Here is a 13,782-nt window from a genome sequence, read left to right on the forward strand (position 1 = left end):
ATGTTGTCGTCCGATACAGTTATTTACCCTTCACACTTTGCAATGAATGACCTAAACATTAGAAAGAAACACTTTATTGGCAGAACACCAGCTAGCAGTGTAATCAGTTCATGGCAGGTTTTAGCACTTCAGTCCCTGAAGTCATCATTACAGTGGCACTTTGGTGCAGTCTGTGCTCATTTAAATAAACATTAAAGCACTACCACTTAAATATACAGTATTAAATACATACCACAGTATCTTCAGGCAAATAAGTTTCTCTGCATACATTTTTCCTGGTTTTACTTTTTGTGCTACAGCTTCTCACAGTAGGACTTTATTTATCCAAAACAAAGCGACAATGAGGCAGGATCAATACAACTTATTTAAAACTAAAAGTCAAGTTAGTTCAAGGAACATAAAATATGTTGATGGTAACTTTTTACAGCATGCTTGCGTCTTCACTTTATTTGGTTATAAATGTTTCTTTTTGCTTAGAAGAAGTGCTCACAGCCATAGCAGGCTGACCAAATCACACAGTAAGATCTGTAGTGTTAATAATAACTGCTTTGTTGTACGCAGAAATTTTTAAAAAATGCTTGCGTGCATAAAATTACTTTGCTCACAGAAACATCATTCACACCCCAACGTTACAGCATTCAACATTTAAATAAGGCTGTTGTTACATAATTTTACAGTGATGCTTGGTAACAGACAGCAACGCGTGACAGCTGCCTCCTCCACTGTCCAGTTTCAGAGGTCAGGTCTAGTTCGGGCTGTGTCTCAGTCACAGCATGTGATTGGTCAGTCAACTTAGTGATTAGCCACTAGCCAGGGTCAAAGGTCATATGGTGTAACTAAAGATGTCAGGTCAAAGATCATATGTAACAAAGACGGTGCACTTGTATGGCATGACAAAGGTAAGAAGCGGTTCCTGTCTACTAATTGGCCACGGTCACAAGACTCAGATGTTTTTTTTTAATGGTAACCATTTAATTTAAATAACTGATCATTCTTTTTTATTTTCACACTTTTTACCTCTTTCAGATGAGATTAACCAGATCCTGTGAGAGCGTGTTGCTGCCACAGACACAAGCCTCGAACTAAGTAAATTTTCTACTCATGCCACAATGAATAAAAGATGTGGCGCTTGGTAAAATGGGCCAAATGTTGGCACTGGATCAGTCTTAATCTTCGATCACATTCATTTCCTCTATTGGTATGAATAGGACAGGATCTGCCGCTCGTTTTCTAAAGGAGCGGAACGGTAAAGAAACCCTCATCAAACCAAAACAGGAAGTTCTTCCTCAAATGGACCATCTTGTTAGTGAACTGTCTCTGTTTGGGTCATTTGTCCTTGCTTAGGTCTTGTTCAGATGGTGGTTCTGGCGGCGGTGCTGTCAGTTGTTTCATCTGTAGCTCCACTTGGGTTTTGCGATGTTTCTGGACCAGGTTGCCCCCTGCAAACCCTAAGGCCCCCCCTCCCACTGCTGCAGCCACCCCTGCAGCTTTGAAGCCAGCCAGCAGACCCAGTGGACCTCCTAATACTCCACCGATCAGGGCCCCCGCAATTGGCAACACCGCCAACTTGTAGCCCACCGCCTAGATACAGAAAGGAGAGAAATATTCTAGTTTAATTTCACACACTCGGATGTTGGTACTTTGTGGTTGTGATACAGTTTGGATGTGTCTATCCTTTCATGATCACACATCAGCCCACAGAAGGAGGAAGAAAAAAAGACACAAATAAGCCAGCATGTGTAAATGTAAACTGACACTTCCATAGCTGCATCAAAGCCTTTTCATTATCTTCATTTAGGGGAAATCAGAGAGATGTGGCCTGTGTGTTATTACAGCTGTTATCATCAAAGTGGAAGGTGCTCTTTGCTGATGGCAATTAATGACTGATTCTCTGACCATTCCCAAACACACACACACCCATATGTACAGTTCACACACAGGGACACACACTTGATTAACACTTCACCGTTAAATTAATGCAGTTCAAAAGCTACCATTCCTTGTCCCCACCCCTGTGGCAGTAGAGGGAATTTTAATTTCATCTGAGCGGAGTTAAAAGGGCTCTGGGTGCAGGCTGTGGAACATGGAGGAAATGTGTGTGCGTGTGTGTTGTGTCAACTGTTTTTCTGTGTGTGTGTGTGTGTGTGTAATACTGTTTGACCTGATGACAGATTACAAGCTTTCAAACACATTAAAACATCTGACATCCTTCTCATCTATTTTATCTCCCCAGACCCCAACACACACTCCAACATGCGGTCTGTTATATATGCTGGCAACCTTACAGAGAGGTCAGCCTTTGTCGATTTGTTTCTGTGTTGGCAGATTTAACTTATTACTAATTAAAATGTTATTTTATTATTTGATGTGATTCGGTGTTTACTTTATAAATGTTAGGGCTAAAGAGGTAGCGGAGGCTGGGAGGAGGGGGTAAGATGAGAATTACGAAATTTGGGTGAATTGACCCTTTAAAGTCAGGTATAACTTTAAACCTGACTTTAAACCCTCAATACAGAGTATAGAATTTCTGCAAGAAAACCTATAAAATCCACTAGGCCTATTATATATTTTCTTGACTTGTGTACTTATACAAACCATTGTGCAAATTTAGAGACATTTCTATTCACTACAAGTGTGTATCAACTTGGGTTGCTTTCAGTTGTGTAATAACCCCATTAAGTTCTACTTGGGCGTGAAACAACATGACTATTAATCACAAAAACAAGATATGAATAACACTGTAAGTTGTTTTACCGGGTCATATCAAATTTACACCGTTACCCATAACGTTGGAATAAAATATTCTTACATCTTCTCATGAAATGATTTTGACAGTGTGATTTATTCTTGATAAAGTGTAACTGGGACTCAGTATGTAATTATTACACCAGGTCAAAGCTGATTACTGATGCATATAAATAAGAATAAAAAAGAAATGTGTCTGAAAACAAAATTACTCCAACTTTATGAGCAACAGTGTAAATGACTGTGACAGGGCCACAAACTGAATAAATTTAGTGCTTTTATTGTGAAAGTGGTACATTTGTTATTATTGTGATTGAGAGATGCAGAGGAAAGTGCAGAGTTACAGATTTCCCTCATCATGTCTGCAATTAAAGTCAAATTTATTCACATCTCCATTATTATCCCAAAGTGGCCAAAATAAAAGCAGATTATGCTTCTTCTTTTTTTTTTTTTTTTGGAATAAGGCAGAACAAGTTACCATTACTTGTTGGTCTACACTCCGAAAAAGAGAAGAGCAGTTGATTCATTCTGGTATTACAGACAAAAAGTTCAGCACAAGTGTGTAATATGTGTGAAGGGCAGTGAGTAGTCCATCTGAGTTCACACTCAGTGCATTCGTACATGTTCAGAACAGTGAAAGTGTGTATTGAATCGACAATAGGCGCCTGATCGCTGCTCCTGAAAAACTATTAAACAGTCATTCGGCCCTCTCTTTAATGCTACACACACATACAGAGCGTTGTCTTGTCACACCCTCATCCTACCTCTCTATCACTCTTCCTCCCCTCCACTCCTCTCTAGCCCACTCCTCTCTCTATTTCCTTAATTGCAGCTTTCCTCCGTATTCGAGCGGATCAATAGGGACAAACGCTGTAGAATGGCTGGGAGGCAAAGTGCCATCGATCTCCCCATCTCCCAAACACTACACACACTCAGGCATCAGATCGTCAGGATACACACACACACACACACACACACACACACAAATGGACACACCTTCCCCAGGCTCTTGGTCCCCTCCTCCACATTGGCAGCGGCTGTGTTGACGTTGTCCTCTATGCTGTCAATCTTCTCCTGCTGGGACTGATGCACAATGGTCACACAAACACAGACACACAAACACACACATCTGAGTGAGCACATAAACACCAGATACAGAAGTGTGAAAGACCAAACAGCTGTAGTATTTTTTTTGTCACCTGCCCAAATTCTACTCCATGCTTCGAGTTAACATAAGGAGGCTGTGTGTGAGTGTGTGTGGAAGCTAAAGGTATATTCAAGAGAGATTACGTTGGGGTGGGGTCAGATTTTGTGTGTGTGTGTGTGTGTGTGTGTGTTTGTGGTATTGTGTAGATCTCATGAAATATTCAGAGTGGCAGCTGTCTCTCTCCATGTGAGGGCTGGATGGACACAGTGACCAAACAACAACCAGAGCACTCCTCTTCTTCTTCTTCTACTTCTTCTTCTTCACCTTTCCTCAGGTCTGTCTGTTCCATCTTACATTTATGTCCTTTGTCCATTTTAACCCATAAAGACCCAGTGCTACTTTTTTGGCAGTTCCCAAATGAATTCCCAATAATTTATCACCATTGATTAAAATAATATCCTCTGCATTTTGCATTTTTCACTGTAAATCATGTGTTTTCCTATATTTAATTCCCTATATTTAATTTAGATGTTCATGAAAACTCAGAGTAAATTCAAACGTTATAATATCAACACAGAGAAAAATGATGAGGGTATGAAAAGTGATTTTTTTTCTGTATAGATATCAATAACTGAACATAAAATAAGTGTCTCCATTCACTGTCATTGATCAAACTCCATGGGTTTTACTGGTCAATCAATTTTGTAGATGATGACGGTGTTTCCACATTCACTACAGAGCCTCTGAATGTCCAAATGGGTCATAACTGATGACCACGAAAAGATGTCAAACTGTATTTTACACCAATTATTTACATGTATTGATAGGATTAGTGGTTCAATTATAGTTATTAAATATTTTAGATCAGTAGATGCTTTTGGTTGCCGGTGGATGTTTGGGTTTTATGGGTTAACTATTACCACCCCACTACATGTAAAACCTACACAATGATTTATGAAACATCCAATTCTGTTCTAAGAGGTGATTTAGCACCTTGTATGTCAGATCGATGCCTTAGATCAGAAATACATCCTGTCACATGGTTTTGAACAAATATCATCTCACAACCCCAAATATATTTCCTATAATGCAGTCATGTATATGTTTTTGGGGTAACACATTTGTTAATTATTGAATGTTAACCTTATGATTGTTTTCAACAGGATGCCTCAAAGCAAATAAGGAAAAATAAATAAATTATATTTTATTTATGTAGAGACTAAGACTGATACTGAAATTGCATATTAGGACCAATTTAGGTTAAGAAAAAGTGTAACCTGGGGAAAAGTATGGAATATGGAAAAAAATCAAATTTTTTGTTAAATAGAGTTAGATATTCACAGTGATTATTAATAAAAAATCTATGAGATCAAAGTTACAAATTCATGAGGAGAAACTATGAAAAACCAGGAGTCAGGTGAGGGAGGAATAAGCAATAAAATGATCATCAAAAGGAGAAATCATAGGTCAATGAGTTCTACACAAGAGTGGCATTCAGGAGACTGGGGTTTGTGAGGTAATTTCTTGTAAATGTGTTTCTCCTCTCATAAATTTACAACTTTATTCCTAGAAATGATTCACCTTTTATTTTTGGAAATTTCTTAATTTAATCTTAGAGGTCTTTGTCTTGGAATACTATCCATTTCCCAGAGCTTGTAAAAGTTACTACCGATCTACAATGCCATCATGCAGTCAACAAACTGGTTAATCCATCGAAAACAATTGTATCCCTGCCAGTTTTAGTCATTTATGAAGAAAAAAAAGATACTTGCTTTTTGCTTGCATGACAATATTTCTTGCTTTTTGTCATTTTATTTGTTTTCTTATCTCATGTTGACATTTATCGGTATAAATAAATACTTGAAGAAATGGTGAATAAATTAAATGTGGATTAACATACTGCATTTCTGTCTGCTGTGTGAAAACATTGACACACTATAGGCATACATGATTGTACATGCCTTGAAGAAACACAGAGATAAGAAGCAGAGACGACAAGACACTAGAACATCCACTAACATGACACATGTACAGACGCAGTCACAACCACACACTCACTCAGTATTTCCACTGTGGCTGAGCACTGGAATATTACTCCCCTAACGACGTCTTTCACCCGAGAGACACCACAACAACATGTCTATGCTCTTTCTCCACCCACCTCCCCTCTCCCCTCTTGCCCCTGTATGTTTTTTTCTACCCTAACAACATCTTGAGTCTCTCTTTCACTGTTAATCTCCCTTTTACCCAGTGTTCCCACTTCCCTCCCTCCATCCCTGAGGATAGAGTGATAATCTGAGCCGTCTGTTCTCCACCTGCTTCGATGTATCCCATGTTCCCCAGCTCTTCCCCTATGGACAGCCGGCTCCTGTCTCCCAAATCCTCTCTCTTTCCCTTGTCTACTCGTCAATCTCTCCTCTTGCCTCTGTGAAGGGCCTCTGGGGCCCCACAGTAGTCTCGAACCGATCTGCCTACACAGAGGAGCCTTACTAGGCAACACAAACACACATGGTCAAATACACACCACTTCCTGGAAACACTATAGGCAACTGTCTCTTTCACATTGTTTTCGTTCAGAGACGTAGCTGTGCTCACATGTAGACAGAGAAATGCATACAGCATCAAAATGTGAGCGCAGCAGCCAGGAAGCACATACAGGAGTTTATTGTTCATACTTACATGGACAAGCAGAGAGAAGTCCGTTACCAAACCACTCAGCTCCTTCAGATCCTGAGAGGAAACAGTTACCAAAAATGCTTATCACACAAATCTACAGCTACAATGCATCCATAGTGTCAGTGTCAGGGATTGACAAGCTAATGACAAACTAATGACAAATGTGGTACATTATTAAAGTAGGACATGGTGAAATAGGTGTTTCTGTATGAACATGTAAGAACCAAATTATTCACACAACCAGAGCAACATTTAATATCAGCCAAAACTGGAACATAAACTAATACAGATACAGTAGGAAAAAAATACAAATAGCACTTTTACTTACGTATATTAAAGTTAATGTTTCTAGTCAGCATATTGGAGGCGTATGCTGAGGTGTAGGTTTAATAATTCTGAAAGTGCTGGGATGAAACGACTAATTAATTTCCTTTGTTTATGACTCTGAGCCCTATTTCAAGTTCACAATTCATGAAATAGGAAACAGGTTTGACATCATACTTTAACATAGAAAACAAAGTATAACTGTCAACATAACAGGTCTGCACAGAAATAGGAAAAAAGGCAATACATATTGAAGTAGGAAAAAACACAGGAATTTCCTGCACAGGACATGAAAGACTACTGTATTTGAAAAGACTAATTCATTCTAGAATGATGGGGTGATATTATAGGAAGGTGCATCTGCAAAGAAAATAAAAATAAATTCCCTAAAAGCTGAAACATTACTTTTTACTTTGGAAACTTGGTGAATGAATTTTTTAATACTACATTTGATGTCAATGCACCAAATCCAAAGGAGGTGAGCATTGTGACTACTCTAGTGAAGCAATTTTGGATGGAAATTAATTTGATTCATGTACTGCTTGACCCAACCATGAAGGCGGCATTAGTGATGGACCTGTTTATGGTCAACATCAGCATATTTTTCTCTGGTTCCTCATCTTTTTTGGGTTGTGTTTGACTTAATTTACCTAACATGACTTGCACATCCCCTAAATGTGACTATAGTGCATGTGCACATCATGATGACAATATATTGTGCATCTCTACATCATATGAAACAATTAAACACTGATTTCTGAAATGCCAGGATCTAGACATGTGTACCTCTTCCAGGTTGTCCCAGGACTCAGCTGCACTCTGGTCAGCAGGGATTTCTGGAAGGTGGAGCTGGATTTGCCTGCCAGACTTTGGCTCCTCATCCACATCATCATTATCATCATGACAACTACTGGGCACACAATTGGACGACGGAGGCTGAGAGGCAGGTGCTGGTGTGGGCTGACGAACAGGGTGAGAGTGCAAAAGTAGGAAGTCTTGTGCGGCAGCGGATGCTCTGTCTCTAACTGGCTTGACGAGCTTCTCCAGAGCGGTGGCGTCTTCGGCACGGACCCGAGTGCACAGCTTCTCCATCTCTCTTATGTTAGCCCTCAATTGCTGCTCAGAGAGAAAATGGCAGCTTTGTCAATGAAGTTACTATCATGAATGCAGGGAAATAAACAAATAATGAAAACTCTGACACTTGATCAACAGACACTAACAGAGTGAAAAACCATGTAAGACAAAATGAGGCACATAACATTCATTATGGTGACAATCTACAACATCCGGTTGTCTGGTGACATATCAATTAATAACTGTAAATTCTATCTACATACATAATGAAACACTTGTGCAGAATTTCCTGGTTACAAAACAGGTTTTCTTGAGGTGCTCTTTAGATAGGATGCATATAGACATAAAAATCCAAGAAAATCCAAGATACTCGCTTTCAACAACACAAATGAGTCTAATGTATGGTCATATTAAACCGTGATACATTTTAAACCCTCTTCAGGGAGTCTTGGATTTTTAAGGCACCTACAGAATAGGGATTAATATAAAAGTCTTAACTAAAGCTGTCATGAGCAACACTACCTTCAATTCCATTAATTCCTTCGAAAAATACTAATTATTGCTCATTTTGCCTTTTGTCTCAGTTGTAATGAAAAGTCCCATGCTGACAGGCTCAGCCCCAGACAAAATTGTAGTAATTCTACAGAGAAGTGTGTGTGTGTGTGTGTGTGTGTGTGCGTGCGCTGTGTTTGTGTGAGAGGGGAGGGGAGGGGGTGGTTAACAGGTTCAGATATGATGCTGGGGAACACAAAACCCCTCATCCTGCCGTGCCCTGAGGGTGACAGGAGGATTACATCCCAGCCATCAGCCCTCCAGGCCACAGCACGACCCGGGCTCAGGGGGTCAGCACGCTGCCGATAACACATTCTGCTAATTACACAACATGAATAAACATTCATGCATAGGCTTGTCCTCACGCACATGTGCATAAAACTAAAAAACACACTGATTAACCCAGAGACAGTCAGGTCAAACACCTGTCAGCCTGCAAATTAACCATGACCATGTATGTAGTCAAACACACGGACAGGCCAACCACGTCCTTGATCTGGGCGGTATTCATGATAAAACAGTATTGACTCCGCTCCCCGGTTGGACTGTGGCTGCTGCTGCTGTGTTAAAGGTGGGGGTACTGTCTGCCTGTGCCTTTCTCATGGGGGTTGGTTTGGCGCTAGGCTAGTGGGAGTACGTGTTAATCATCAAGTATAGGAAGAGACTGCAGTCTGTCCTTTTGAAAGTCGGAACAAAGGACAGAAAGACAAAAGCAACAAAGACAAACAGGCAGACTGAAAATGTTAAAACTATATATGTTGTTATCTGGCTATATATGGATATTAAACACACATGCACACATATCTAAAGCAGGGTGGACTAACCCCTACTCTGGATTAACACTATGAAGACATGGGAAAGCACTCTGTGTGTGTCCCTGGGGTTTGTAGGGTAATGGTGAGAGGATAGGTGTGTGCCTGTTTGGAGTTATTTCACCTTCAGAGACATGGTAGCTTCCAGGCAACAACATCCCTCGAGGCCCTTCACACCCACTACGTGAACAAGTACTCACACACACAAGAGATGGTCCGTTTGAGGCTTGGCTCTTTTTCTGCCCTGATTTTTTAAAAGAAAAATTACTTTCTATAAACAAAATATATTCAGTTACCAATGAATGATCAAGTCTTTGTTGTTAATGTATTAACACCTGTTCTCTGTCAGAAGAGGCTGCTATAATAACCACATATTTATAACTTTTTAAAACTAGCTCTCAGGGCCAAATGTGACTGTAGTTTTTACATATTCAACTACTTGTATTGTTCTCTACAAAAAGCAATTTGTACCTGTATAGCATACTGTACAATTTTGTAGTCTTTTAGAGTTCTACAGTTTTTAAATATTAATCATTTTTACTATCAGAGGGGTTTTTCACAAGTGCATAAGTGTTTTTTTAATATTATTAGAGGAACTCTTTAGTTTTTGTTTAGTTTATATTAGGGCTACATAATGTTTTGGGTTTTTTTTTTTTTTTACTAACTGATAAATGACTTGGCCTGTAAAATATAAAATGCTGGAAAAGTATTTTCCAAAACCAAAAATGTCATCCTCAAAAGTCTTGCTTGGTCCACAACACAAAGACAGTCAGTCTACTGTCATAGAAGAGGAAAGAGAATCAAAAATATTTCTTCAGAAAATTTCACAAATAGTTTATGTGATAAATTATCTAAATAGTTGTGGATTAATTGACTTGTCAACAACTAATTGATTAATTGATTGAGATTTTTTGTTTTTCAGATATTAACTTATGAGGAAAGCCTTCATCTGTAGCAGCTGTGTTTAGGACACATATTGTGTAAAAGCTAGTTCAGTCTTCAACACATTTACCCTGAACAAAGCTCAGAAACTAGTGCACAGAATTTAATAAAAACTGAAACCAAATGATCTAAAATGAAAACTAGACACTTTCATTGTAACATTTGTTTAGCTTTAATTATTTGGAAAGTTTTTTTTCCCACAGCTAGATTTAGCTCTACTTTTTACTCTGGTAAGGTCATTTTGCTGCGTCAGCCAACAGCACTTGTAGGACGTAAAACAGACAACAGCTCTACTCTTTACTCATACAGAAACACTCACAAACACTTTACACTAAAACAACTGTTGCTTAAAAGTTGCCCAGCATTGGTGCTGAAATATCAAGTTTAGTTACTCCCAGAACTAAGCTCTTAAATGCTCCCCAAAAGTACTGATACTTAAAAATGGCATGTAGCTGCAAAGTTATGCCTGTTTACAAGATTCGGGGATTTTCAGAAGCGGGAAGTCACGTTATCATTCAACAATACTTACATTCACTCAACACATATCTGCAGGCTCAGGCTTGAATATGAGGCAGAAAATGATGCTTACAATACGTATTGTGGTTTAGCACTGGTGAATTAATAACCCCCTGTGACAACACTGAGTTTTACTGCTACTAAATTATAGTTATATTTAAACTACTGATTTGCTCCTTGAGTCTTATCTGTTGCACGTTAGTTACCAGACTGACTCTCAGAATTACAGAGCAAACACCTCAACAAAAACATGTTTGTTTTTTAATAAAACAGTATGCAGAAATCTGGAACTGAAACTGCCAAAACTGAACATATCATCCTGTATCTCTTCACAAGTCCTATGCATAGATTGATAAATTGATACAAAACACAACAAACAGTCTAAAATACTATAGTTAAGGAAGTTGTCAGTGTTGATCAAAGACCTGTGACTGACCAAAACCTTTCTCAAGCTGGTTTACTACAGCAAAGAGAAAAAGCAGATGTCTTGTTTCTCCTTCGACCACCTAAATTACAATATACTGAAAGGTTATTACCCCGCCCCCAAAGGTGAGGCAATGAGTATTGTTTTTGGTTTGGTTTGGTTTGTTTGTTAACAACTTAGCGGCAAACTGTTGGTTCAATTCATACCAAACTGGGTTTATAGATTGCCAGTGACCAAGAATATATGTCATTACATTTTGGTAAAGGTAGGTCAAATTTAACATTTTTTATGAATTTTTTTTTTTTTAATTCTTCCCATTTACTTATAAGGGGGCAAAATAAGTACGAGGGGCGGGGTTTGTTGTGCCTGGCACCACTTGTTATGGACTTTTTTACTTACTGAAGCTATAGAACTATCTACACATACCTGAACTGTTCTGCTGGCATTGATATGTTCCTGATGAAGTCGGTCCCATTGCTGGCTCTGCTGATACTGCAAATATATAGTGAAAAGAGAAAAAATATCAGGTGACCATCTGCGGACCGGAAGTAAAGAGTGTGGATGTGTAACGCGTCATCAAGTGTGTAGCCAGATTTGAACCGTCACCTTTAGTATGTTATTGTGGTGTTTCTGCAGTCTTTCCAGGTCCGTGGGCAGAGCCACTTTAATGAACTTGTGGATGGGTGCCTCAAGGCGCCTCAGTGTCAGCTTGTTGCCTTCCTCTGCCATGTGTCCTGCAGACTGCCCACACCTCTGTGTAACTTAGACACTGCACCTGTTCAGCTTTATCTCCCTGCCTCCACACACTGTAAATACCAGCAGAGTATGATTTTAGTCAAACACATAAATTCTAATTAATAAACTCTGTGACACATGCAAATCTGCCCACACATCTAAAACTGGCATCCCCCTCACACAAATATCATCAGTATTTTTCTTGCCAAATTTCTCTTAGTGAGTAAAGAGAAAGATTATCAGAGGCATTACTTACACTGACAACTGAGACAATTATTCACTTTAACATCAACATCACTACAGCAAACTTCAACTGTAAACTAAAGCAAAAACCAGTGTTTTCATTACATTTTGCACAATTGAGTTTCAGATGTTTAACCAGAAACACTGGTATTTTGTTTTTTTGTTTTTTTTAAATATTCCTATTCAAAGTATTTATTGACAAAAAAAAGGAGATGTTTTGAAGGGATGATGTGCTCTGAAAATCTTGCTTCAGTGGTTATTTGACAGAAATACCATCCACAAAGCATGTCAGACAACCTATTTGTAAGGCTATCCCTGTTATGACTGTGTGATTTATTTTTTGAAACATAAGCTTATTCTAATCATATATTTACAGTAATTAATATCAAGCAGAACTGTTTCCACAAAAACACCTGAAGTGAAAACAGACTAATGCTGCACCGTTTACATTCGTTTTTAGAGTCAATATTGGCAAACTATGATAAACCCAGACTACTGATAGATATTCTATACATTTTAACACAAAAGCACAACAGTTAACTTAAGTATAAGATATAACGAGGCGGTGACTTGCGTCTCTTTAGTTTCAGTCGTGTTTTGTTGTGGAAAAAACAGTTGTAACAGTTATAGCACCCAAAAGGAAATTATAAATAAAACTAGTGACTAAGTTTGGTGAGTGACTAGCATATTACTAGGTGTTAACATCTGTAGTTAACATCTGCTAAAACTGAGGTGTTAGCTGAACCAGGAAACAGATAACGACGCAAAAAACCAGGCGGAACCAAAGTTAGCAGACATTAACAGACACTTACCAGAGGTAAAATACTAGACGGTTTACTTATGTTAGCTAAATCCTGGTGTGTACATAGTGCCTTAGAAATACACAAACATCACTACATAACTTCTATATTTACATTATGCAGCAGCCTTTTCGATTTGTTTCTCACAGTTTGTTGTTTGTAAACAACTCTCTTCCCAGTGCGTCCATGAATTCCTTCCGACCTGAACCATCGGTCACAGCATTACGTTCCCCCAGCGACAGTAGGAACTGAGGTAGTATTTATTATTCTGTTCCCGAAAATCACTTACCCCCGGGATAGTGACTATTTTGGTTTCGACGCTGGAGGCTATCCGCTTCTGCAACAAAAATGCCCTGCTCACCATTTAAATAGTTCCTTTAACAGTGGAAAAGTTCATTTTTACCTTGAAACTTTTAGTGCTCATTTCTTGGTTGTTTAATTTTAACATATCATCTGAATATCTGTTTAGGAGGATAATTTTACTAAACGTAACAGAGCAGTAAACAGTTATTATTTTCCAGTTTTGTGGCAATTTTCTGTTTCTTTAGTTGGGAACGTGTGAGAGTCACAACCTAAATACTGCCTCTTTGAGTGTCATTTGTTTTAAGACAACTGTTTGAGGTAACATGTATTGAGGTATGTGTGGTCACATGTATCAAAATTTGGCCTAAATAAAGATTAAACAGGTGAAATTCAGTTCAACACAACCATGCCAAGACAGATAACATATTTCCATATTAGTGTTTATTCCTTAATTATGTTTAATAACGAAGATTTGGTTTTTTTATTTGT

At 38.6% G+C, this 13,782-nt stretch overlaps 1 protein-coding gene across 2 annotated transcripts; it reads right to left on the reverse strand.

The window, feature by feature from the left end:
* Positions 1–416: 416 nt before the first annotated feature.
* stx17 (syntaxin 17) lies at positions 417–13,190 on the reverse strand. Of its 2 annotated transcripts, none has more exons than XM_030158627.1 (7): positions 13,105–13,190; positions 11,819–12,018; positions 11,639–11,704; positions 7,679–8,008; positions 6,572–6,622; positions 3,742–3,828; positions 417–1,581 (listed from the first exon to the last, which is right to left on the reverse strand). In XM_030158627.1, the coding sequence occupies exons 2-7, from the start codon at positions 11,939–11,941 to the stop codon at positions 1,327–1,329; spliced, it is 912 nt and encodes a 303-aa protein (XP_030014487.1). In that variant the 5' UTR covers positions 11,942–12,018; positions 13,105–13,190; the 3' UTR covers positions 417–1,326. The 2 variants fall into 2 exon arrangements, with proteins under 2 accessions (XP_030014487.1, XP_030014486.1); XM_030158626.1 differs by having other exon boundaries at positions 13,003–13,178.
* Positions 13,191–13,782: the final 592 nt, after the last annotated feature.

The sequence above is a fragment of the Sphaeramia orbicularis genome, chromosome 16 (genome assembly GCF_902148855.1).
Source record: "Sphaeramia orbicularis chromosome 16, fSphaOr1.1, whole genome shotgun sequence".
NCBI lineage: Eukaryota > Metazoa > Chordata > Actinopteri > Kurtiformes > Apogonidae > Sphaeramia > Sphaeramia orbicularis.